This window comes from Larus michahellis, chromosome 5, assembly GCF_964199755.1.
Source record: "Larus michahellis chromosome 5, bLarMic1.1, whole genome shotgun sequence".
NCBI lineage: Eukaryota > Metazoa > Chordata > Aves > Charadriiformes > Laridae > Larus > Larus michahellis.
Window position 1 is genome coordinate 52,161,059 of NC_133900.1, and position 27,651 is coordinate 52,188,709.

General features: G+C 44.5%; 1 protein-coding gene across 11 annotated transcripts in view; it reads left to right on the forward strand.

Annotated features, from left to right (window-relative positions):
- The window catches only part of REEP1 (receptor accessory protein 1), a 70,942-nt gene that overhangs the window by 36,859 nt on the left and 6,432 nt on the right, over window positions 1-27,651 (forward strand). For 2 of the 11 annotated variants that reach the window (XM_074587293.1, XM_074587294.1), the window contains exons 6-9: window positions 4,773-4,823; window positions 11,713-11,881; window positions 19,440-19,475; window positions 20,358-20,441. In XM_074587293.1, the coding sequence (XP_074443394.1) occupies window positions 4,773-4,823; window positions 11,713-11,881; window positions 19,440-19,475; window positions 20,358-20,441 (340 nt within the window). Of the gene's footprint in view, window positions 1-4,772; window positions 4,824-11,712; window positions 11,882-19,439; window positions 19,476-20,357; window positions 23,420-23,731; window positions 23,879-27,651 lie in introns of those variants that run through there. The other 9 variants (XR_012587023.1, XM_074587299.1, XM_074587300.1 and 6 more) reach the window with 7 other exon arrangements.

Sequence of the window (27,651 nt, forward strand, 5' to 3'; positions counted from 1 at the left end):
GCTTCAGTCCCTTGCCCTTCTCAGACTGAATTTGTCTTTCAGGCAGGGAGAGCTGAATGGCTGTGATTTACAGCCTGATGTGTTGCAGTATAGAAGTGCTGAGCTGGGGTTCCTCAGGTATTTAGGATGTGAAGTGTGATGGGTCGGATGTGGACGTGTCTCCATTTAGCTGTCCCTGCTGCTATGAAGGGAGCCAAGAGAGGAGCGCTAAAGCAGTTACGGGTGGTAACAGCTTCTGTTGCTCTGGTTTTCAGCTGCAGTTAAATGTATATCAGTGCCCTTACTTGCTCACTTGAGAAGGAGCTATAACAGAGCTAGATTATCCTGCATGAGAGAAGTTTAAATGAATAATTATCTGGAAAACACTTTGAGCTAACAGATGCTAGGCAAGACTGCAGTGCTGTCCTTAAGGGGGAGTTTCCAGGGAGGGAGGTATTTCTAAAGTTTATCCTGACTTTGCCAATGCTAAGGTTTAAGGGTATCTAGGTAGCCTGTGCCAAGTGTTGAGTGTAGATGGGGAACTGAGCCCTGAAAAGGTTCACTGGGTTTCAGCCTTTAAAGGATCGTGTTAAAATTGGAACCTATAGAAATGACCATGTATTCAGAAGCACTGGCCTCCTGCAGCTTCTATGGAAAACATGGCTTTTACCAGGAGGTGAATATGAGGATCTGTCTTATTTCCTGATTCATTTGGATTAATGGGTGAGGAAAAAATGCTTTTATAGTAAGAAATCGACCCTCAGACTTGGCAAGTCAGCATCTTCTGGTGGCAGATACACAGTGAGATGTTGGGATGAAAGTGTGCTCTGTACAGACCGGTCTTCAGTAAATGAGCTTAAATCTACAGGCTCTTGTACTTGGAGACGTGTCTCCCACTGTGCATAGCCCTGTCCTCTCTCTCTGAGCTGTGGTAACTGATCTTCTTGTGCTCCCACGGGATCCGTCATCATCTTTTGTCTTTTGTGAAAAGATCTTTGGGCAAGGTCCGTCTTTTCCTTCTTTTTATTCATCATGCAGCAAAATGCATCCAGTGCTCTGATTACTGTTTGTGTGTGACAGGCTGCTACTTATATATTTACCACAGGCTAAGATGCTGCAATCTGTGCACAGCCACACCTTCCTTATCTCTGATCCCCTGGCCCTTTCCCCTTTCTATCTTAAATAGCCTACAGTTTTAGTTAGGCAAGTACAGGCTTGCCTCCCTTCCCCTTCCTCCTGTTCCCTTCCCCTGCTCTGTTTTGTTTTGAAGCCACAGTTGTGCTAACACTGGCGCAAACCTGTGCCAATTCATTTTACAAGCTGAAGAGCTGTCAGTGTCCCAAGTACCCTGAGTCTGCCCAGCTGGCTCACTTGGATGTTTTCTCTCTCTCCAGAGAGTCTATTTTTGATGCTGTCTAAGCAGACACAGCCTTGGATATCTAGTCTTATTACCCCTGCTAGGTGTTCAACACAGATCTTTTCCCTGCCCCCAGCAGCTTGAGTCCCCATGAAGGAGCATAATCTCATTTGGGGCTCTTTAATCCTGTTTTCATTACTTGGTCATTCTGTCACACGCTGTGACTTCAAGTGGGTCAGTCCTAAGTGGTGGGATTAGATGACCGGGCAGTAAATCCTTGCTGCTCTTTGTGTGTTTTCAATTAGTTCCAACTAGTTCAGCATTTCTGCCCTTGAAGGGCCCTGGGCACTGACCGCCAGCTTCTTTCCAGTTCACCTCCCCAGTTTACCTTGGGGGAGGAGAGGAGAAGCAGAAAAGGAGCATGCTTTTGGGTCAGAGCAAAAGGGGAGCGGAAGCAAGGCTGTTAACAGCCCCGGTAGTGGGGCAGGTGCATGGCCTTGGCCAGGCAGTGCAGCCATCAGATGGAGGCCTGGGCATAAGTGGGCTTTTTATTGGCACCAGTCAGGTTTCTAATGTGAGCAGCTGGGACACGTGTGGCTGCAGTGAAGAGAGGTACCGATGGTTTGGAGGCAGCAACAGCCTCCTCCAGCATGCTCGTATGTACTCCCTTGCTGTCACCACGCTTCCAGCACTTTCTCATCCTCCGCCTGTCACCCTGAGCCTCCCACCACCTGCTGCCTTGCCCTGTCCCCAGTCCCCAACCCTTCTACTCCCAGCTTTTCTTCCTAAGACCTGGCCCAGCCCTGCCAATGCCTCCTCTGTCTCTACAACCCTCCCATTACCAGTTTTACACTCTGCCTCAGCTTTCTGACCCTCTCCTTCAAGCTGGGTTTCCCAGATCCTGTTTGCATGTATCCTTATTCCTCACCCTGAACAAACCAATTCTTCCAAACAGGCCAATGTCTTTCCCCACCACAAACACAAATCCTGCTCCCAACCTCTTAACTATCCCCAAGGTTCAGCCTCAACTCTGCTCTTCAAAGGAGAGCTGCAGAAAACATCCCACAGCCAACAGATCATCGTAACCCAGAGGTTTCTGACAATGTACCTTCCTCTGCCCTTATTCTGCCCTCCTGTGTGTAGGACAGGGACTGTTTGCACAGCAGCTGGTGCTGTGGCCCATTGTGTGCCCCTTGGTACAGCCTGCCTTTAGGAAGGGGAGTGGGGCACAGTGTGCTGCTGGCAGTGGGTGCAGTGCCTTGGCAGGAGATTATAAATGAGGTGGAGGGAGCAAGCACGCATGACTGGTGTTGATGAAAAGCCTGCTTGTGCCTAATAAGTCTGCAAAACTGTCCAGGAGCCTTTCATGAGTGGGGAAATATGGCTTGCGGTGCTGCCAGAGCTAGCAATCACTCTGGTTATCAGTTAAAAAGACCAGGCACGCAGACGAATGCAGGAAGGTTTCAGTATGCACATCCACCTCTTTTAACGCTCAGGAGTGCAGCATCAGCAGTTCCCAAACTGCCTCAGCTCGCAACTACCTGTCCAGTCCAGCATCCTCACTTCCATTTCCACCTTCACGTTCACCATCCCCTGGGGGGTTGCTGCTCCACTGCTTTAGGGCCCCTTAGCCCAAGAAGTTTATTGGGAAGTCTTCCAGTGTGTTTCCTGGTTTTTAAACCAGGGCACTAAAAGGGAAATGCTGGCAGTGATTTAGATTTTATCCTCTCTAGTCAAGCGGCATCTTTTAATTAATTTCTAGTATCTGGCTGGTATAGCCAGTGCAACTGCCTGAAAATCAATATTTAGATCCCTAATTTTCCATGAGAATTGAGACCTATTTTCTAGGGGAGTTTGGAGCAAAAACTTGTGCAGGAGAGAGATGCTGCCTTTTGTGGCATGACAGTGGAGAACTGCACTTCTACTTGAATTGGGAAAGAGGGAGGCAGGGGGTGGGGAGCATCCTTCCCTTTAAGACGTTGGATTAGGCTTCTTTGTAATGATTAGATCCCACAACTCAGAGGGAGAGTGTTTACTTACCAAACAGATCAGAGGATGGTTCTGTCCAGTCTGCTTAGTACCGTATCTGTAATGGCCACGTTATGTGCCCTGGCCTGTAACATGGCCAAGAGCTGCAGAAGTCAGGAGTCATTTACACAGTTTGAGAAACCTTTGGGGATCCGTGTTATCTCAGAAGGGCTGAGCACACTGCTTTTGGAAGTAGCTTCCTTTAAAGGATCTCCATTTGAGATCCCAAATGAAAGATCTCATGGCTGAGCTATGTTACACCAATAAGGAGAAACAATGAATGTCTTTCTTGAAACGTATGGTAGCGTGCCATGGATTGCAGAATTTTGTGAACTGTTCATGTCATGGTGTGATGTGTCTTTCATTCTTAAATCTTTTGAGAATCTGTTTTTCACAAATCAGTAAAAACCCAGCTACAATCCAGGTAGCTGTTTCCAGTTTGTCTCTCTTGCTGGCTCTTTCGTTGATGTCTCCAAGAAGCAGACAATAGCCAGTGAATGCACAGGACAGCAGAACCAAACAATAAATTTATACAGAGAGACCAGGCTGGGAGAGACAATAACAAACAGTTCCCAGGAGAGGAAATGAACTGCACAAACAAAAAGGGTGGATGAAATTAAGTTTCCACCATCAACATTAACGTCAGCTGGCTTCCCTTTGATTCTTTAGTACTGTCTGACATCTCCAAACCGGGTAGCTGTTTCAGGCTAGGCACGGCACGCAGGCCCTGGCCATAAGGATATTGCTTGTAGGTTTTTGTGTTCATACAGTGAAAGAAGCCATTTCCTCCTTCACTCAGGCCTGTGCTCAGAGCATAAAGCCAACGGTTTTGCTCTTAGCAGGGCCTGCCTGCAGCCAGGCGTGATACCCTTCTGCATGCAAGCCCCCACTCATTGACATGAGCAATTCCCCAGCATTACCCTACTTCTGAGAAGACCTGTGCGTCACCAGGACTAAAATGACTGCCACGTGTCCCTCACCTAATCCTGTGCCTAAATTAGTCATAAATGCACTTTCTTCTAATGGTCTTAGGTCTGGATTACAGAGATGGCCAGACGCTGGGGTTTTCTCCAGGGGGAAGCATCGGCCAAGTGCAAAGAGTGAAGTGACAGCCCATTGTGTTTATAATTTGCTTTACTCTTTAAACACACTTGCTAGGTAACACCCTGTCAGCTGCGGTTATGGAGTGGTTTCTCCACCTCTCTGGGAAAGCTGAGGAAGGGAGAATCTATGTTCAAAGGTGTAGTCCACAGGTGGGTCTCCCTGCTTTTTATGCGTATGTCAGTTCCTGCACATTGGTGCCCAGTGTCGTGCTCATGTCTGCCTGGATTACTTATGCTTCAAATAGACCTTATTCTCAAAGCTTTTATGTGTGTTGCCACAATGGCTCTCTTTTTTCCCTTGATAGGTCTCTCAGCTACTTCATTTACACTTGTATTGGGACCAGAAAAAAGGGCAGGTAATCTGCTGAATGCTTATACTAACTCCTAACTAATGTCTGCCTCCCCATTAGACTAGTTTGAACTGTTTTCAGCTGAGATTGGTCTGAGGCCAGGTGCTGTCTGCTCTGCTTCCAGTGGGTAGATCCTACGTGCTGAGCTTTAAAATCCTGTCTTTGATCTCATCAGCAAAATGCCTTCCAAGTCCTCTGCTGGCAATCAGAGAGACTCCAGCAGCCAGGCAGGGAGCTTTGTACGTGGAAAACCTATCTAACTTAGGTTTTTGCTACTGCATTGGCCAAGCTGCTGTGTTTGATCATGTTTTCTTGCTAATGGATAAAGGGAGCCTCTCTCCCACTGCTGTCATCCCAATAGGATGGTTTGGGTTGCAGTGGAGCTAGTGAGGCCAGGACTTGGCTCAGAAGTGAAGGTGCATCTCTGCAAGCATTTTCTGATAGGTGTGGTTGGGGGAGTCCTGCTGACACCATAGGGATAACTGACATCCTAGGAATATGCGCTACACCTTGTAGTGAATCTCTGCAGAATGGAGGCTGTAACATGCATGCAGACATGTCTGCTAGCGTGGAGGAGAACTGCTAACCAAAGTGACAGCAAAAAGAGAGGAGAACATTAACAGATTTAGTATTGTGCTGGAAGTGTGGTGAGTGTGACTTAGTGTTCCCTTGCCTGTCCATTAACTACTGATCCTAAGATGCAAAAGGCCAGAAGGTGCCATCCTGTATTAACGTTGATCGTATTAAAAGCTTCTCTTCTATGACTTGATGTTTTTTTGTTCCTGATTTGTGTCATTTTACCATGCTGTGTTACAGTTTCCACAGCTGCAAAGTGGAGTTTGTAGATATTAGAAGTGTTTTGAAGCCTAAATAATGTCTACAGAATTCTTTCAGATTGTCAGACTGAAGTTTATATTTAGATATATAATATTTGTTTATATTTAGATCATATTTAATGTGACTACTATATAAATTACAGATTTTCAAATTATGTGCCTAACTTTATTTACCTAGAGCCTATGTAAAGCTACCTACATATCTGGATTATTTTTAATGTAAAACCAATTTTTCCAGATTTATAAATCCATCTCTCTCTAAAAAGTTTTACTTCAAATGTGAATGCAGAGATTAATTATAGAAAGGCAAAATAATGAAGACAATTCTAGCTGTTTCTGATGGAGTGCCTTTTAGAGTGCCCGACACAGTAATCACGTCATATTTTGGAAGGGATCAAGATTTTTGATCCTTCCAAGCAAATATTGGTTGCATCAGTGCTTGTGCGCTGGGCCCACAGAGGTTAATGTTTGTTTCTGGAAATGACGGTGTCTGCAACATTTAGAGGAAGGTAGCATGCAGGTTAGCTGGCTTTGAAAGCTTGGTATTTTGATACTGTTTTGTCCTACTCTTTAAGGCAAAAATAAGGAGAGAATGCACTAGATGTGGGGAAGTAGGGTATGCCTATACTACAGTTGCAATTTTGACTGAAGCAGGTAGAGATGTACCTAAACTAGTTTTAGATTAATTACTATGCCACATGGGTGGGAACTTTAACTTCCCTTAGAATCACAGGTGAGCTGCTGCAGCTTAAACATCCATGTCTTGATGGGCGATGCCCTAATACCATTGGTAGTGTTGTGAACCTAAATAAGGTTGATACCAAGTTACTGGGGGGTGATATTACTGTGTCCTTTCTAGGATTTGTCTTTTGTCCTATTCAATAGCACCAAGCCCTGCCCCAGCCTGGCCCTTTTCTGTCCCTTTAAAGAGAGAACTGACCATCTGTGGACCTAGCGAGGTTGGTGGGTCCTGGGAGAGGAAGAGGTGAAGAAAGCCTGAAGAGGTCTGCTTTCAGCTAGTGCTATACCTTCACCTACAGGGTGAACTTTTCTAGGGGTGAGAAGATCAGATGAATTTGGGAGCAGGTACACTATAGTGAACAAGGAACAGACACACACGTGCTCCCACTTGTTGCTACCAAAACCTCACCGTCTAGCAAAATCACTGAATACTGGATCAGAAATGCCATGTTCATGGGGACGGTCTGTGTCCCAGGATAAGTCTCAGCAGGATGAGGTAGAAGTTGGGTCTAGACAGTCTTGTGCCCAGGGAGGGTAAGGGTTAGTCTTCCAGCACCGCTTCATGCTTGGGTCCTCCAGCAGGGGATGAAGTCCCTGACATGCTGGTCCCACACTGCCAGCACAATCATCCTGACAGGGCAGTTGGTGTTCAGTGACGGGAGAGAGAGAGGTGGTGTCATCCGTAGTCCTACAGCCCTCCCCATTTTCAACAGGTTTTATAATACCACCATGCTGTTTTGCTGTTGACACAATGAAATGTTGTTATCACAGCGACTGTCATAATATTACTGCTGTCACGGTCTGTAGGATAAAACTAGCCCAGATCTGTGTCGACATGCTGCAAGCACACCTCTCGCCCGCAGCATAGACATAACTTCAGGACCTGGATCTTCTCTCTGTGCAGACACACGGTGTGCTGAAATTTCTAGGACATCTCCCGTGTCTTTAGCGGTTGGAAGAGCATCTGTATGTTCACGGCCAAGACGGTAAACAAACATCCCCAAAACAGCAGCTCTTCATCTTCCACACAATTGTTTTAACCAAACACAGCCCAAGGTGTGTGCTGTGCTAAATCTATTCTATTGTGAAATAAAGCTATTAACTTTTTTTTCCTTTTGTTAATAAATGATAAGACTTATTGTGGAATAATAAGCGTCACAGCTGGATAAAGTTGTTATTGCTAAAACATATAATGACTGCGGTGCAAACTCTCACAGTGCTGGCTTTTCAAATGTTTGTGATTTCACATACAGCAGCTGCTTATCTGATGGGGAAATTAAGGTTGGTAACAAAATTTTCCATTTCACTCTGAAACCATCCTGACTCTACTGTCATCATAATTGCTGACATGTTTTCTATTTGGGGCAACTGGGAAAAAATTGTGGGTGTTATGTTGTGCCCTAGGAGTTACTAAATCAAGTCTATCCCTACAAAGACCAAAGGTACAAAAATTTGGAAAAAAAAAAAAAAAAGAAATGGAAGGGAAGTCATCAGCCTTTCACGCATGTTCACTGTCCTCACTCAGCCTAAGCCTTTGCTATCCCTGCCATTTCTGAGATTTGGACAAACTGTTTCATGGAATGGTAGGAACAGTAATATTTTGTTATGATCATAGAATAGAATCACAGAATGGTTTGGGTTGGAAGAGACCGTAAAGATCATCTAGTTCCAACCCCCCTGCCATGGGCAGGGACACCTCCCACTAGACCAGGCTGCTCAAAACCTCATCCAGCCTGGCCTTGAACACTTCCAGGGATGGGGCGTCAACAGCTTCCCTGGGCAACCTGTTCCAGTGCCTCCCCACCCTCCCAGTAAAGAATTTCTTCCTAATATCCAATCTAAATCTCCCTTCTTTCAGTTTGAAGATGGTACCCCTTGTCCTATCACTCTACTCCCTGATAAAGAATCCCTCCCCATCTCTCCTGTAGGCCCCTTTTAGGTACTGGAAGGGGCTGTAAGTTCTCCACCGGAGCCTTTTCTTCTCCAGGCTGAACAGCCCCAACTCTCTTAGTCTGTCCTCATAGCATAAGTGCTCCAGCCCTCCGACCATCTTTGTGGCCCTCCACTGGACCTGTTCCAACAGGTCCGTGTCCTTCTTGTGCTGAGTGAATGATTTGTGTGATGAGCAATATTTATCTTTGCTGTTATAAACTTAGTTTAAATTAAAGCAAAAATCAAGAAAAGATAATTTTTAGATTTTTTTCCTGGAGAAAGTTCAAGTTGTTAAGCACAGCTGCTGGGACTGTGTGTTTAGGGTTGTCATGTATTATATGCTAATGTAACAGATTCACAGATGACAGGCACATGTCAGGCCCTTGTTGTTTCAAAGTTGTCTCTGGGGCCTTTGATCATTATATGCTGCTACATCACAAGTTGCAATGCAAGAATATTAACATATCCTCCTCATATTCAATGCAAAAGGGTGCGTTAGTGACATATTCCCTGCCAGGTTGGTCTGACATGTGAATCTCGTCTCTAATCTGACTCGTGCCCACATGCATCAATTGCTCGCTGGAATGAAATGGTATTTGGGTTAGCTGGCTGGGCAGAGTGGCTGGGAGGAGGTTAAAAGCTTGAGCACTGCTGACACTTGAGCTGGTGGTGTGGGAGGAATACAGCACTCTGGTTACAACAGCTCATCAATTGCTAACTCTCTGGATGTGCTGATCCAGTCATTCTGCAACAGCAAAATATTATTTAGTGATCTGATTGCACTCATCTTGATATCGCTAGGGATCTGTCTGTTGTAGTCAAACTGCAGGGTAGGATGTCTTGTGTTAGCTTTAAACCAGTTACTGAGAATAGGGTGGCAATGCAGGAATTCAGTGCAAGCTACAAAACCCACCTAGAACTGCACTGAGTTTTGAGCGGGTGAGATGACACCCAGCTAACCAGCCATGCAAGGAAATTTCAGTATGCCAGCCCAGTGACAGTTGCATTCATAGACTGCAGAGTAGATGTACCTTAGACTGGCTTAAGACGAAAAACTTGAGATGCCTGTTAGAGTGAGAATGTGTCCCAAGAGTGGCTCAGCCACTGTCAGGAAAGTAGCCAAAATTCGGCTGTCAACTTTTGTGGCAGATTGGAGAGTGAGATGGGAGAGGTGAGGTTTTAACAAAACATCAGCTCTATGGACTCCACTGGCAAGCATATAAAATAAGCAAAATAAAATATCTTGGTATACCAGCAAAAAAGCCTCATCCATTTAAAATACTTTCGGAAGTAGAACAGGCTAATGAGAAAGAGCAAAGTAAGTCTGCAGGAAGAGCATGGTGGGTGTGTGGAAAGTCCTCTGTAATAGCCTGCAGAAAAGCTAGATGCAAAATGCTGCCAAAGACAAAACACAGAGAGAGATCTCAAGAAACCAAAGATTCAGTCAAATAAAGAGAAAAATCCCAGTGCAGCTTCCTGGCTAGCTCCACCAGGTGACTCTGCCCTACAAAGGACAGATCAATTTTATTTTTCTTAAATGAAGTGTATTTCTACTGATGATGCTTTGGGACAGCATTGGAGAAATTATCATTGTGTGCTGTTTGCTTCTTGCTAATGCAGAAAAATGCTGTAGTCCAGGATGTGTAGCCTGCCTGTGGTTAAGTTGATGTGCTATGGAGTTAAGAAGGAAGTTTGAACCCTTAAAGGATTTTTCCTGTATGAAAAGCTTTAGGCTGAAAAGTTGGAAGATTTCTGATCTAGCAATTTTCTTGAATGTAGAAAGCGCAAGCTGTCACAGTGACTGTAGTTACAAACACCTGATGCCTTGTCTATTTACAGTCCCTAAAAGTAAGGTGCCAATGAATTTATATGGGATACAGCCACTGATATTTCCATGACTCTACATGTGAAATTTCTGCAGTGATGTTGGTAAATCAGTACTGGTAGGTAAATTAACGCATTGCCTTCCCAATGTATCCATGCCAGTGCACTAGGGGACAAGGCAGCGTTGCCCAACTGCTTCAAGTAGGGAATGTGTCCAGTCTTGCTTTTGATTGTAGATGGTCAGGATGAGTCCTTTCTCTGTGCCACGCCAGCACCAGAGCGTACTCTCCACTGGCCCTTCACCTCCACCCTGGTTTTGCGGGAAGGAGACTCAAATCTGCAGCCCAGAAGGGAGCAGTGGTGTGTTCTGCTCCAGACCCAACCTAGAGACCTCTGGCAGTGTTCAGGCTATGCTTCCACTTATGTATTGCTTTGTCAAATAAAAGTCTAAACGAAGGTGGTGTGTGAATTGCTATGGAGTGTCTTATCTGTTTCGTTAAACAGGGCAATAGTTACTGGTATTTGCCATCTTCCTGATTTCACCTCTGTCGAAGCATCTGTTGAATTTTTCCTCATTTACACTAGCAGAAATGATTTTGGAATCAGGCTCTATGTATTTAATTCAGTATTTTTGTGAAGACTGTATGCTATGAAATATCTTTTAGACCCTCCACCACTCAATAAAATCCTAAAACCTAAATGTACTTTTTATCAGTTATGCTATTTATATTCTTAATGACACTTAATATAGCCCATAGAGAAGGATAGATAGTTCTGTATTGGTTGTATTTTCTGGTATTCTTACTTTATGGCAGTGGTGTAGTATGACGGTTACAGAATTCAGAAAGAGGTATCCTCTTTCTCTCTATATATAGACAACTTTTTGATGGGATATCATTTTAATGAAAGGTGTGTTTTAATTGACCCATCCTTTACAAAGAACAGCTACATTCCTTTCACCAAGAATATGCATGTTGCCTGATTGAGAGCTAGTCTAAAAAGAAAGAAAAATGTTGTGTTAGTTTATTTCTTAAGTTGCATGAAAAAAAAGCACTGAAATATTTCTTTGATTTAACAGTAGCTTTTTATTACTTTAAAGTGTCAAATTTTCTGTCCTCTAGAAATTCTGTGTATGACTGAGTGAATATCTTCATAGATAATTAAAAGAGAGTTATTTTGATGCAGACTATTTAATTGTGTTTCTGAAGCCAAGCACATACATGACTCAGATCCTAGTAAAGAAAAGTACCTACTAGAAAGTTACAGCAACATCCTGCTCCTTTAGATGTGGCCAAGGCTGCTCTGAGCTCAGAGGACCGCATTGAAGAATCAGAGATGCTTGCTATCAAAAGTTTGAATGACTTTGTGCATAGAAGCAGTTACAAAGGAAGAGCAAAGAGGGGAATGACACTTTTAACAACTCATTTTTGTCCTCTCTAGGTTACTGGACCAGAAAATTTTTTCTCTTGCTACTGTCCTGGTGGATTTCAATGAGCTAGGGAGCAGAAATGCACTGTGGAATCTAACTTTTATGTGTGTTATTTGCTTGCTTGTTTAACTAGGGACAGGGGGCCCTGTCTGAGAGACTAAGGAGCTTTAGCATGCAGGATCTCTCAACGATTCGTGGAGACAGCAGCAGCACCGTTCCTCCTTCAGTCACTGTACGAACAAGTAGCAAACAGAGCCAGCCAAAAACATCCAGAAGTGCATCGGAAGGCACTGGCAGCTCAGGTAAGTGCCAGTGTTATTTTCAGTGTTGTGTTGTCTGGAATATCACACAGCTGAATGAAGTCATGCAGTTGGCAGGAATATATAGAAACAGACATTGCAGGCAGCGCATACCAGAATTCACAGGACACAGACACACTGTTGAGTCTCTTGGCATTTAAGAGAGAAAACAGTGTCATCGTTTGATGATTACTATTCCTGGCTGGTACCAAGGGCTGGACTTGAGCATGTAAGGGAGGCAGCATCAATCCTTGCAACTTGAGTTGTAAAGTTAGGCTCTGCACTGGAGGCTGCAAGCTGTTGTGGGTTTTCAGTGAGAGCAGCTAATGGAAGTGCAAAAAACAGGGATAGGAATGCACAGTAGCAGGCAAGGGACATTATTATCAAAGCCTTTCTTTTATGTCATCTAAACATAAATGTGAGTTCTAATGGATATCTGGTTTGAATTATGCCCACTTGTGCTTCTTCTGAACTGTACGGTAGCTGTTACAACACTTGACAGTTGTAGTTTCAGAACTTTATCCCTGATAAAACCTACTGAGAAATAAAACCCATATAAAGCACTCCTAGAAGCAGAGACCAAGATCTGACAGCTGTTTATGATATGAAGGATGTCTGCATAAGCACAGTTATGGAAAACAAGTCTCTCTGAAGGGCAATGGTTTGTTTTCAAATTCTGAAAGGACGAAGGGAAGAAACAGCATGGTGGGAATAAGATCCATTCCTGAGCATTTAGATACAAAAATTTATTTCGAGCTTGGTTAAAGAAATCTTTGTGAGCCCAGATCCAAAACATTTAATTGGAGACAAGTTTTCAGATTAGATCTCAAAAATTGAGATATGGAGGGTTATCCCGATCAGGGGATTCCAGATGGCTTCTGGGATTCCCGAACACCACCAGAGATCATGCAACTTGACTGCTGTGATGAGAAGCCACAGAAAGTTGCAGGCGTGTTGCAGTTGGTAGCTTGTGAAACCATATGCTGGCAAGTTTGAAATTTAGCAGTTTCAGCTTGTGTGTGTTGAGGTCTGTGCAAATATTCACTGTGTTTCAAACCTGTGTAGATTGCTACCCCTTTTAGTTTGCTTTTGTTTTGGAATGTATTAGAAATGTCTTGTCTCATCCTTCCTAAAGAGTATCCTTCAAGCCCTTTACAAATTCTGAGAATTATGGCTCTGTTTATTTCTTTTTAACATCATCTGTTGGATAAATTCTCTTTACAGGTAAACTGAAATAGCTAATGTTGGTGCACAGTGGTTTTATTCTGATGTTTATGTAAGGTTTTTTAAAGTGTTCACACACAGAATATGAAACTCTTACTCCAAAAAAAAAATAAATATCACATATTGTTTGGACAAATGTCACAAATAAAGCATAATTTAGTTGTCTTAATTCCATGTTGCGTAGAGCAGCCGTTGTAGCTTTGTTCTTAAGGTAGCAAACTCAGCTCACCTGGCCACAAACCCATCTTAACATACAAAGGTTTTGATTTTGATCTGGTTTCATATCAATAGTGTACAAGGATCTCTCAAAATGAATCTCTGAAAAATTGAATTGTTCATAAACTTTTCAAACTGACCCTAGAGTTTGTCACAAATTTTTGGATCGGAGTAATTTGAGGTTTTGTTTTTAATTCTTCTTTCAATGAAAACAACACAAATTTGCAAAAACTGCCAAGACCTTTAGCTGTTCCATCTCACTTAGTGATTTCATTGAGGTCCCTAATCTAGGAGCCTGCTTGCAGGCCCCTTCTCCATCCACAGACAATATGGAGAAGCACCTCCAGAGGGTGATTTCACTCACAGGTGGTGGCATCATGCTGCGTGGAAGACTATGACCACAGTTTTGCTCTCACTTTTAATCACATTAAGTGAAAGAAGTGGACCTGGTCTCTCCAGTCCTTGTGCTGTTTTGTGTGAGCACAATTATATATGTGGTCAGAATGTCTAGAGGGTTGAATTGATCAGTCATAACTATCTCATGTGTATGTGGAAGAGCGTGATCTATCAGCCAGACTGTATCACGTGAGGGCCATATTTGGCATAAGATGACCCTGTTCTAGGCACACCAAGCCCAGACATGGTCCCATCATTCCACCTTCCATATTTGTTTAGTTGGAGTGTTGCATATAAGCAAGGAGCAGAAAGAATATGCTCCTGCCTATTAGTATGCTATATACATGTAATATATATGTATATGACTGTGTGCATGAGCAGTCACTACAGAACAGCTGACACACAGCTCTTCTTCCTGTCCCAAAGCCCTTAGATAACACAAACGTCCATGTCAGCAGTCTCCACTGTCTCACGGAAACACCAGACTTCTCTTTATATTCCTGTTTTAGAGATAATGAGATTAGTCTGAGGGAGTCAGCAAAAATACCCCGGACTATCTCTTCGACATGAGGATGACTCAGCCGAAGATCTCACCTTTCTTGTAAAACGTCTTTCTAACCAGCTGTTAGGAAGCCTGACAGCAGTAGCTTAGATACACAAAATGACTTTAAGAACATTAATAGAGAACATGGCTGGGTCTGTAAACATTGTACGCTTGGTCTGAGTAGAAATCCTGCTTTATGAAGACCTTTAGCGAAGGCTTGAAGGAATGGGTCCTGTGTCTGCAGAAGAAGCACTGTGTGGTTGGGAGGCAAGACCGTGAGTTAGGACACATGAATTCACACGCCACTTTATTGTAAAATACTGGTATGACCTGGAGTGAAGCTTTGTTCCTCAGTGTGTCTGTAAAACAGAACAAATTGTACTTCCCAGGTCCTGAAAGCCATATGTAGTAGAAGATGCTTGTGTATTTTGAGGTCAATACCTCAGAAGATTTCGTATGTGGCTTTCCGGTGCACCTCACTTGAGTGATTATAACATGTAAAATACGTGTGGAAAAGTCCTGTCTGTGGATTGATCCCAGTTTTGCAGGAAGGTTTCTGTTTGTAGTAACAACGCTCTATCTTGCTACTACTTCTGAGAAGTTTCTGGAGAGTTGAAACGGCCTTTTTATGTTTTCCCTTCTTTTATTCTGTCCTCTGTTTCCCAGTCCCAGCATCTGAGAAGCTGCATGTGGGCATGCTGGGATCTTGATGACTTGCTGATCTGGGTGCCACACTTACAGCCCTTCCTCTGCCATATGTTCATTCAGGTGCTACCACCCATTTCCCTACATCCTCCATCCATACCAACCTATTACAGTTCTCTGCAAGTGCAGCTCTCAAAGCCTGAATTTACAAATGATCAGTAACTGTGGTAGGGACAGGAACCTGAAGTGTTATTTTGACTGGATGTGTTGAGGAGCACTGCTGACCATGGGGTTTGCCTGAGGAATGGGGCATTGCTAGGCTACAGCCAACCTTACAGGTGGAAAAGCCAAGGGCTGCTGTAGCGTTTGTAACCCTTTTCGCTTTGGGACTGGCATCCCCATGTCTGGGACTGTGTGTAAGCATCACTCAGCCCTACGGGGGTCACAGTCTTTGACGAAGGAGTACGTACGCAGATTGCCTATGGAAGTATCTAAAGGGGGCTTACAGGAGGATGGGGAGGGACTCTTTATCAGGGAGTGTAATGATAGGATGAGGGGTAACGGTTTCAAACTGGAGGGGAGATTTAGATTGGATATTAGGAAGAAATTCTTTACTGGGAGGGTGGGGAGGCACTGGAACAGGTTGCCCAGGGAGGTTGTGGATGCCCCATCCCTGGAAGTGTTCAAGGCCAGGCTGGATGGGGCTTTGAGCAGCCTGGTCTAGTGGGAGGTGTCCCTGCCCATGGCAGGGGGGTTGGAACTAGATGATCTTTGAGGTCCCTTCCAGCCCAAACCATTCTGTGATTCTATGATTTCTCTTATATGGCTCTCTGGGATGTACAAAGGTTGAAGAATTAATTTTGCCTCTAGCACAGGCTCCTAATTTTCTCAGCAGGAGCGACAGCCACATCAAAGAGAGAATGGCAGCCTTATGATGATGAGATGTCAAGTGCTACCCTCAGATGATGGAACAGCCTAGCTGTGGTCGCTCAAGCTGTCCAGTAGTAAAAAGCTGTGAACTCGGGAAGAAATTCTGAGTTTTATCCAGATTAAAAATACTTTCTTGTACTATTTTTGAGGAATTATTTTTAGCTCAGACAGCTTAGTTGCTGATCCACCTTACTGGGAGCCTCCAGAATAACTGTTTTGGAAGACCTTTGGGGAGATTTGTTTTGAGATCAAGAGGCCAGGAACTGGAAGCTCCTCAAGCCAGCTTTGCTATTGAACAAATGGTGCATGGAAGCACACCCTCACTTACAACAGTGAGGCAAAGACAAGAGATGGCTCTTTAGGTTGAGGTTACAGGATTTTAGATGGGTCCCATTCCCTGAGCAACGAAAACACAGACAGATCTGGTGTGGAACTTGTTGCTAGTTCCAGTCCTGTTGTGTGACTGTGTTTAAGAGCGGGTATATGTGAAAGAAAGTGATTTGGAAAGACAGGGGGATGGATAGAGGTCTGTTGTCTTCCCTCACAGATGAGACCGCTGAAACTCAAGTTTGTCGGTATGAAACCTCCCACTCCCCCTGCGAGCACCAGGGGTGGTTCAGGTTATGGTTTCACATATCTTGGGCATGTTTCCAAGCCTACTGAAACCCGCGAAAAGACTCTCTGACAGTGGTGGACTTTGCCTGTGGCCAAAAGCTGGCTGCAGGCTCAGTCTACATTAAATAATCACTCAGCTTGTTTCATTTCCATTGTTGTTGTTTTTGTGATGCGACTGGTGCTGGTTAAGTGGATTTGTGACTCTCCGAATCCCCTCTTGACACAAAGCACTGTGTGAAGAGCTTGGCATTTAGTTAGTAACAACCACATGCAGACACAGCAAAGGTTTATTTTTGCCTGCTGGAGCGTCTCACGAGGGCAAGAAATAGAATATGCAGGAGCTGCCTTTGAGACAAGGGGAATTACTCCTTCTTTTCCTCTACCTTTTGCTGCCTTTTTTTTTCTGCCTCTGCCTTTTGCCGTCTTTGCTGCCTTTCAGTGGTGTCTGCTATACAGTGAGCTGTCCTGCTCATGCAGATGGCCTTCCACAGCAGGACTGCTTCGTGTATAGTGGGCTCCAGGTGTTTTCACACCCATCGTACAGAAATACCCTTGTGCTCCTCCTCACACCCAGTCAAAAGCCACACGCAGATGACACAAAGGGGCAAAGGCTGTGTCATGGTTTAGGCTCTCAAACCAGGAACACGCTGCTTCTGTCATGATTTGTGTGTGTCTGACGACCTTCCCCTACCATCACATTATGTGAGACGTCGATGCTGCTCCTGTGAAGCACGTGCACACCTTCGTTTGACATCCACTGAGGAAACACTATGATTGCTCTTCCTCCACATAGCAGGCCCATCACCTGTCCTCTTTACCTGATCTCTCACTTTGCTCTTAGTTCAGCATTTCTTGATTTAGTGTCCTGGTACCCTGATGATAGACAGTGATATTTTAGCTTTGATGCATATTCCAATTTGTGCTTCTTCCACAGGCAAAACTGACCCTTTCCTTTGGGAACTGTAAATGTCATGTGGCTACTCATTGTTATGGAAAACTGGAAGCTCCAGAACAACATTTCCAAATATTTTTCAAGGCAATCTGTTGTTCTGGCAAATGTCCAGTAACAATCCACATACAGACACGTCTTTATTAACAATGGGGGGCTTTTGCACTTCTTAACCTTACAATATTGCCTTAAAAGCATCCCGGACAGTGCAGATAAAACTTCTTCCCATGTGATGGCTGGTGAGTGACAGATGTGACTTGAGGAGTGGGATATTGGCCACTGTGTCACATAGCTGAATCCCATAGCTGATGTAAACACGTCTCACAGTTGCTGATGTCAGTGGAAACCTCCAGTGTGGGCTGGGTACTGGAGGCCAGCCTTGCTTTTGGGTGAGTCAATGGGACATACCTCAGCAGCAGGAGATTTGTGTTGCATCATGGGACGATCAGTGTCCAGAGCTGACACGGTCTGGGCCAGAGGATCACATATTATGGAGCCACCCTCTGTATTGCCAGACTGAGTGTCCTTTCTGCTTAAGCTTACCCCAGGCAGAGATCATTCTCAGCTGAAATGACTTCAAAGCAGAAATACAGAGTGTGCTATCTGGTACTCTCCATTCCTCTGCACAGGAGAGAGTCAAGGCTGTTTCTTGGTTTTGCTCTTATGCACTGAAGGCTTTGCAGGACAGAACAAATGAGGGGGAATATCAGGGGGGAATTCAGGGTATGTCTGGATAGTTCAGTCCCCACCAACCAGAAAAACTCCAGAAAGATGTGTGAGAACAACCCATATGTATATGTTGTATGAGCTCTCAGTCATAAACAGTCATAAAACTGTGATCAGCTACCTTCTGATCTAAACCCACAGCAGATCTCTTGGGGTTGGTTGAGACTCATCGCTTTTATACAAAGGCCATAGTTTAACAGCAGTATCCAGTCAATGTGAGCCAGCACTCCTGTTGAAAGGGTATGACCCAACTGCTTGCTTCTGCCCCATACCATCCTTCCCCTTGGACATGTTTAAATCTTATTTATATATGCTGACCCCAGCCAGGGAGCTGATTCAAGTTAAATGCTGTTTCTTGCTTCCAGGTTGCTCTTGACCTGGGTCAGATCCTCAAGCTCATAGACATCAGCAATGGGACAAGGATGGTGGAGGCCAGAGTGCGAGGGGCAATGGGACGTCTGTTTTCAGCAGCAGCACTGGTTTATGCTGGTTTAAAATGACTATGAAACTATGGAAGAACTTTCAGTGTCTACAGTACAGGATCATTATGACCAAAGAAATCACACAGAGCTCAAACATTTTTTTTTTCATCAAAAGCTTTTTTTTTTTTTTTTTCTGGAGTCATTGATGCCACAGTGGGGATTAAATTAGAAGGCTCAAACTGGAAATTATTTCTGGACTGTTTCCTGGGACACAAGCTATTCACAAGATGAAGCTGTTAAGGTCACACTTTTATGAACAGCTGTGAATCACCTGCATTTGCACTGAAGGGTGCAATGCAGTTCCCTTGGTTGCTTTCATTCTTATGGCAGTACCAACAAAATATAACTCCTGCAGGACTCCTCAGCACATTCCTCATTTAGGAAGAGAAGGGATCTGTGGATAGTTTTCCCTCAGAAGCTGCGTGAATGGCTGCACCAGTGCTTGTAGAAGTCTAAATCTACCAAAAAAAAAAAGCCAGGCATGTAGCAATACAAATCCCAGTATTGCACCCTGTGTTTATTATCATACAGCTTTTTGCACTGTGTTACCCATTGCTTATCCACACTCCCGGGTCCCTCTAGTCAGGAGTTATTTCTGTTTACTGATCTGAGAACAGAGCCAGGGAGCTGTACGTAATCCCGGCCTTAACACCCATTAGGCACACAGCCTGGGGTGAGGCACGTCCCTGGGTCTGTGCTCCGTGCTGGTGAATAGAAACGATCATCTCTCTATGCACATGGGGGCCATGAAGTCCACCTCAAAATGATGCCAAGTGTTTTCTGAGAGATAGTAGTTTAGCCTGACGAGTTTCTAATGCTCAGCTCCTCTTTCAGTGTGCACGTGTTGCTCGGTATGCCGACTCCTCAGAGGTGAGTGCTGGATTTCCTGCACCCCAATACCCATGCATCCCTTTTGGGCATGGCTGTGTTCCCCAGCCTGGCTTGCTCCTGCCGCTCTTACTTACTGGGTTCCCTAACACCAGAGCAACAAACCAGGGGAAGGCCAGGCTGCAAGGGAGTTTGTGAGCTGTGTGTGTGCTGATGGCAAGTATTACGGTGCTTCTCACCTTACTGACCTGTGTTACCCAAGGCTGGGGAGCGTTTCCGTGGAGAAAAACCTCAGTCCTTTCTGTTCTAGAGGATGTGCCACTGTCCTTGCTGCACCAGTTTAACTTATCAACCCCGTATCCCCCAGTGCTAGTGTAAGACCACTGGGAACACAGCAAGAGGAAACCTCCCTCAGTCCCAGCCCTGTTTTGCTGTGTTCCCTAAGGACTGGCAAGTGTTTCTCTTTTGGTGGAGAGGACATTTGTGTTTGGGCTGAGCAGGGTAAATAACAGAACCCAGTAGCAGGCCCTGGTACGACGAAACAGGGTTGAACAGACTGTCCCTGCTTTAGTCTGTGTTAGAGTTGTTTTTGAAAAATGTCCCCCTGTCCCCAGTGTGTCTTCTGTTTACAAACTTAATAGTGTAGTGAACGGTTTAGCTGCTGGTGGTCTTTTCAATGCTGCGCCAGTCAGCTTGGTTGCTAAGAGCTGAGCTGTATGATTTCTGCGTTTTGTCCCAGTGGCAGATGAAAGGAGGGGGCGGCCTCTGATTTGGGCATGTCAGAGGATGGGGCTGCCAAGCAGCTTGTCTAGGGAGAAAGAAGAAATCCAGACTGGCAGCGTCTCATGTTGGTGGAAGCAAAATACTTTCATAACGCCTTTATTCCTCATCTCATGTGCTTTTTGTTTATTTTGCACACTGCAGTCAACCCGGAGACGGCAGCAGAGGGACTGAAGGATCACAGTGCTGCCACCGTGCTGCTGGCTGTGTCGCATCCAGCGTACCAGGGTGTGTGTTCCCTCTGCCTTGCACCTGGTGTGCCATGCAGCCCTGTGCAGCATTAGTGCTTGGAGGCTGGGGATCCCAGCCTGACACATTCTCCTTGCACACTGCGTAGGTGGCAAACCAACCCTCGTATTTGGTTTGTCACCCTCCCCGTTGTCCTTTTCTGGTTCTCTGCACTAGCACGTTTGGGGTGAGCGTGCCACTGCAGGACAATGAAGCCTGTTTAAGGCAGTATCTGTTTAAGCAATCATGAAACACTTGTATTCACAGTCTAATTTATTAGCACCCTTCTAATTTTAGCCTAAACCAATTTTAAGGATTTGACTTCAAAGTGTTATTTATAAAAAGAATCACTGACTCCTTACGTGCTTAATAGTCATGAGTTAATCTTAGGAAAGTCATTCAATGATGCTAAAGCTGTAATCAGTCCAATATGTTTACAAATTGGGCCCAAAGTCATGTTGATCTGGTTTAAATTGTGAGCCCTATCTTTCAGATTGGCTTGTTTTACTATCCCCCCTCCTCCTCCCCCGACATAATCCAGTCCCTTGGACTATGTCAATAGGGATATGCTGTGGCTCTATCTCATAGAGGGTTCATTCTGTCTCCACAGGCTGCCCTTTCTCTGTCTCCAAGGCAATAGATGCATTAATGCACTCTCAGACAACAGTCTGCTGTTTAAAATGCTCCTTTGTAAGTGCAGCTTTGGGAGCTGACTACGTAATGTGAACACGTTTTCTCAGTGTCACAAAAAGCAGGGGGAAGAAAGATGCTGTTTGGTTAGATAGGACTAAGTTGTCCTAAACTATTGGGACTCATCTTTCCTTGGCACAAACTTCTGTGTAGCCAGTTTCAGTTGTTAGCAGTATGCATTTCCAAAGCGTTTATAAAATGGGCGGGTAGTCAAGCCTTACCTCAAACAGGAGTATTAAAGGCTGGTTTAGAGCCATGATACAGCCTTTTTGGCAGGAGCAGTTGCCTTAATGCTCTTGTGGGTAAAACTCTATTGTTTCTTTCACTGGCTGTTTCATAGAAACCTCTCAAGCTCTTAGGCGAGCATAGCCTGGTGGGAGCAAAAATCTTCCCATCCTGCTCCCTAGATCATATCCCAAGAGAAGCACTGCACAAGGTAAAAATTGTTTGGGCCAAAACATGGTGGTTTCGTGAGGATATGGCTCACAAGTGCCATGGGAGTGTGCATTTATGCATAGACTGAAGGCCAGGCTGAGTGCAGCGTGAGCTCCCCCTGTACCGGACCTGATCCATCACTGTCAGCAGTGATGGGCTCCTCTGCCACTGAAGCTGTTTGCTTCACAGCAGAGCTCTTTCCCGCCCAGTTGCCTCACTCCAGCCGGCCTCCCGGTCTGCACATGATGAGGCATTGACACAATTCAGGACATTCATCCTCCTTTGCTCTGGGCAGCTTCACTAAATACAAGTGTGTTCCACTATATACACTCCAGCCTGTCTTCTTGACAGCTCCTGTGTCAGCTCACCTTGCTCTTGTTCCGTGGCAGGCCTTTGCTGTCAAAAATCCTTCCAGGTCTTTACACAAGTTTCTGATTTATCTCTTCTGCGTTCACGGCCTGTGGAAAGTCAGGCTGCACCATCAAAGAACAAGGGTACATTTACGTAAGAGCTCGTTTTCCCCTTCAGGAACGACAGAGTGAAAATCTCCAGGAATGTCTGTCTGTCTTTTGGCAGTACATTGTAAATGCTTAAACGCTGGTCAGTATTAAACCAGCTTGCTTGGAACTGGCATTTAAGAAGTAACAAATATTATGTTCAGTAGTATTCTCTCAACTAACGTCTCTTAGGTGCTGTTGCAAAGACCTGTGGCATGGTTGAGAGGGAGGAACAATTTTAATCCTTGCAGAGAATAAATACATCTATAGCTGATATTGAAGAATCAGCTGTATATCAGGAGAACTGTTGTGGCTGCATGTATTTGAGGGGGTATTTAATACTAAAATGCTGGTCAGGAGCCTTAGGCAGTGTAAGAAATGTGCAAGGACATTAGTGATGAATGGGGATGTTTTTGGAGTGTGCACTATAGAGTTGTGCTCCATAGTGTTGACCGATACAGTAATGTATGCCTTAAAAACTACAGCTCGGCAGTGACTGTTCAGTCAGTCAACCATCCACAAGGTGTTGCAGCATAAGGGCAGCCCCTGGAGTTTTTCCAATAAAATAATGTTGGATGGCTTCCTACATGTGATTGTCACCCTGAAGACAAGGTGGCAGATCACACACAACCAGCAGTACAGCACAGCAAGGACCTCAATGGGATATTCACTTAATTGCATTTTAAACAAATGACTTTATTGGTATATTAGATGTATCCAACCCCTTCTTTGTGGTATGCTACAAATTGCACATGAGATTATTACTGTGGAAAGTACTCTTAAAAAAACTAATTGACTTTGCGTCAAGGGGCTGTTCATACATCTCTGAACTAATTCATTTAAATGGTGTAGGTGGTTTCATTCTTGTCCTTAGCCAGTTTTGCTTCCAGCTCTTGTGCTGGGGAGGTTTTTCTTAACCTTTCTCTCATTGAACTTAAAGAACAAAGGACAACTTTCTGTTGCTCTAGGCATTTTGTTCCTTAAAACTTCCCTTCACTAAATGTTGAATCAAATTTTTACAGGGATTATTTACATCACTTTGCAACAGTACGTCTGATTGGCAATTTGTGATTTTCTCCGAGTATTTAAAAATACTTCCATACTTATTTTGGTTATTTCAGGGAAGGAAAAATTTTCATAGAAAATCAATAGGTCCTTTAAGTACATTTGCATTTTACCAATAGAAAGTTAAAACATTCTTGTTTAGTAAACTCCAGTTGAACTACAGATAATATGAAAGCAAAGGTGAAGATTTTTGTGCTCTGAAACAATGTTCCTTTCCCCGCTACACCCAAATGTTTTCCCCTAACAGTTTATTCTTTCCTTTTCTCTATGTAAATATTATGGGACTCTGATGTAAGTGTTACCGATTGCATGAGTTTTCTTCTGAGGTGTTTGTAATAGACTAGCACTTAACAACTTAATCATTTGTGGGATGTGTTTTCATTAACGGATGACTTTGTTGATGTGATTAGACTTGTTTGCTTTGGTTGCACTTGACTTCAGCTTTGGAAAGGATGTCTGCCTCTGTTTTGTGGCTCCTGGGCGGTGTGCGCTGGTGGAGTTGGCTGCTCCTAACTTCTTAATTTGGCAATGAAAACTTTTGGGGAAGTACATGACTTGGGTCAATGTCTTTTGGAAATGATGGCAAATTTATCTTTGTTGCAGGGAAAAGAAGCTGATCGCCGTCATAAAATAAATATCTGTTCTCTTGCTCTTATTAAGTGCTGTGCAAACCTCTTTATATGAATTATTCCCTGGAAAGGCTTAGCTTTGGAGTGACTTTATCTCCCATTACAATAATACAATACCTTGCTCCTGGCTCGTGTAGTCTGTGACTGTGGTTTTCCCCATTGCTCCCGAGGAATTATAGTGATGTGAGGAAGAAGTATTGTGTCCAGCAAAATAATGGGGGGGTTCCAGCTTCTCTCAAAGGTATTGGGGTGCCTGATTCCCACTGTAACTGTATTTAAGTGTCCAAATTCTTCAGAGGATTTAGATCAAAGTAATTTTCTCATCTCTAATTAGAGTGGGCCAGGTCCTAACCTCTGTTGTACTCATGGAAATCCATAAAGAGTTACTCCAGATTTACACAGCAGTGTAGATCAGAGCCTGAGTCAAAGCAATTGCTGAAAAAACCAGCATGCTACTCGGTCTCATTTGTTGCTGTAGAAAGAGTTTTGCAAGTGAGATTTTTTTGGCCCTTGTAGAATCACAGAGATTAAAGGTAACAACAGTCTGGCCCTTCATTCCCTTGTCCATGCTGGGTTGTTCCCTGTGGTGCATTTAATAACTTAGATCCCAACTCTGCAGAGCCCTCGGTTGTCTACTTTAACTTGGAGTATGCCTACCTTCAGTGCTTCTTACACAATCTGTTAGTTATATTGGTTCCCTTTGAAGGAATTAAGATAGGATGATAGGAACTGGAATTATGGGGTCCCTTTAGACTGTTTACAATCAGGTTGTGTCTTGCCTTAGTGAAGAGAGGACCGTAATCTGCTCTGGGTACTGAAAAGACATTTGCAAGAGGCAGCCAGCAGCTTTAGCCCTGGCACATCAGCCGACTTCCTGTTTCTGCAGCAATTCTGCCCCTCCACACAAAGGTGTGGAGCCATAAGTATAACAGTTGGAGACACACAAAACGCAGCCCACTCTGAGATGGGGAGTGAGAGTCTCCCGAAGACGAGAGACCCAGGAGAGACGCCTGGCATATGGTCTGTGCTTTTACACAGCCACCTCCTGCCTGTGACACAGTCCCTGGGGCTGTCAGCTGTTTCTCGGGAGCAGCACTGTACTGCTGGCTCTGCCACTTCGGGGACATCTGATAGTGGCCTGAGGCTCCACAGCCTCAGATCCTAATGACAGCTCTTAGAAACACACAGGAGATCACCCGAGGCCAAATGCTGTCCTTTAGAAGCTTGTGCCAACCCTGACAACATTTTGCTCCACAGTCTTAACCTTCTCAGAAACAAACCTTAGTATTCCAGAACCCATCCATTCACTTTAAGCCTCCATCTCCTTTCTTGCTAATTCATCATGTGTGTGCTTATTATTCTAGCTAATCCCCTGCATTACATTTTCTCCTGCAGAGGACTCTCTTGGTGTAGGAAAATTAGGTTTTTATCCTGTCATCACTATATTCACAAAAAATCGTCTTCAGAGTTGGCACTCATACAGCAGCAGCCCTTCAGAGATGAGTTGCCTCCAGTCCCACAACAGCTTCCACACCATGGGACAAAGCCTAGCACCCTAGATCAATACAAAGTTGGGATTGCCTACAATATAGATGTCCTTCTTGAGGCAAGGTGAGCAGGGAATCCCTTCTCACTCTGGCTTTTTAAAAAAGGGCCTTGTGTACTCAAGATCTGCTCTTGTCAATGGTCAGAAACGCAGTGGAAAGGCCTGGGATAGACCCACTTCTTCCCTTTTCCATTTCAGGGAGGCTGAAGCAAAACTGGTTCCCATTTGGCTGGTTTTCAGTGCCTTGTTCACAATGAGATGAACCAGGGGAGAAGAAGACCTCAGCCAAACTTCCGGTAGACTTTACAGACCTCTCTGGTGCAGAGGGGAAAGCAGTATGTGCCAAGGTCTCCTCTTGATCTTCACGGAAGCAGCTCCAGGACATGGATGTGATGCTCAGGCTGATGGGGAGAGCAGACGAGCCTGATGGAGGCTGTGCCTGTTCTATGCCTGTCATGGAGCCAGGCAACATGCATGGCAGAGCTGCCTGGATGTCTTTTTCACCCAGCACCCAATTCAAGAGAGAGAATAATAATGGAGAAAGCAACGTACGCTGGAAAAACATGGGATTTACGGTAGCATTATCAGGGCTGACAGTTCCTTCTGTCTCCTTTTGCAGCGGCATGTCTGGCTGTAAGAGAAAGGGAGCAGGACAGATTTGCCTGATCATATATGCTCTCAGTTTCAGCAGCCAGTGTCTCTGCACTCTGGTCACTGAATGCTCTAGTTCTGGTTCTCCAACATCCCTCCGTCCTGTCACCTTTGAAGTCCTCCTCTTTCTGGGGAAAGCTGTTGTCTCCTTGCAGCAGCACATGGCTGGGTGTGTGGTGTTGGGCCACTGTGCAAAGCTCAGTGAGGCAGCTTAAAGAAGTCCTGACCCACTTTGACTATCTGGAAATAAACTGCCTAAAGTCCACCCTGCAGTCCACATCAGCGGGACCTCTGGGGAAGAGGGCAGGTGGGAACAGTGAGATGAATTGGTGTTGGGGCAGTACTTGGCCTCCAGACTGCAAATTTGGATATGCTTGGTTCAGGCTTTGCTGAACAAACAGCACTTAAAACAAACTTGACTCCATGTTTTGTTGGATTAGAGAGTTGGCAAGGACCAGCTTCTGCATCCAAGATGACCTAAGCTAAGCTCCTCATGGATAGCTCACTTCCCGAGTGGAAGAAAAAAATAGTAATTAAAATAAAATGTTCCTGTACTGATTTGGCATGTGATCTAGAGAACATTTAATTCTCTGCACAGTGTAGTCTTAACGCTACAGTCATATATAGAAAAAAAAAACAATTCAGCATTATCCCAGGACTCTCTTCAATGCAACTGTCAGCATTTTCAGTACAACTGGGAAAAAAGTCAGCTTCCAGCTCTTCCTGGAAACCTGCGATGGCGTCTTCCAGCCTGCCTATGCAAATGGTGATAAAGGGGTAGAAACACAGGGTCAGTGGCCAGAGGTGGTGTGCACCGCTCTCTTGAGCAGCAGCCGCATCCTGTGGGCTGAACGTGGGGACTGAAAGTGTTTAGCTGCTGACTTGAATTTGGCACAGGAGGGAGCTCCAGTGACCTGCATGTGATTTGTGGTGTTGCTGTGGTCAAATTGCTTCCCCTTTGTCTCTCTGTTACCCAACTATAAGAGCTGTTGGAGAATTCAGTTCTTTTGTGCTTTACAGATCTAAATAGATTAGTAAGCACTAGACTTTTAAGAATCCTCTTTTAGTCTTTGGGTTTTAGTCTTTGGTCCAGCAGAGACTTACAGTCAGGCTGAGACAAGAAGCACAGAGCATTATTTCTATGTATGTTTATACAAGAGTCTAAGTATAGAGTCAATAAGTGTGGTCAACGCCATCTCAACAGCAAACACTTCCACTCCTGACATGTTTCAGAATGAAAAAAAGCCTATCAGTCAAACAAAGAAAGCTCCAGCCCTGCTGATAAGAAACTAACCGTGGAGATGCAGAAAGCTTGGTCATGCTGGATGTCCTCTTCTGTACTTCTTGCTTTGAACTGTCCATTAAAAATACCATCTTGCTCCCCTGTCTGGATTTAAGACAGCAAATGGACTGGGTTGTGCAACATGACCAGTCCCACAAAGATCTTGCCATAAGTTACAAGAATAAGAACCACCGAGCAGGCATTAGTGGTCTGTTGTCGTAGGGCTTCTGGAAGCAGTAGATTCGGGAACTATGGGTGGAATCAGCAATTCAAGAAATCAGCTATTTTATTTATCCCTGAACCAAACAAAAAAATCTCTTTCTAGAGTCAACCTCCAGAACATCAGAAGCTGTGAATTTAGTCTCAATTCGATGTAAAATAATACAAATAGACCTTATAATGGCTTCATAAACAA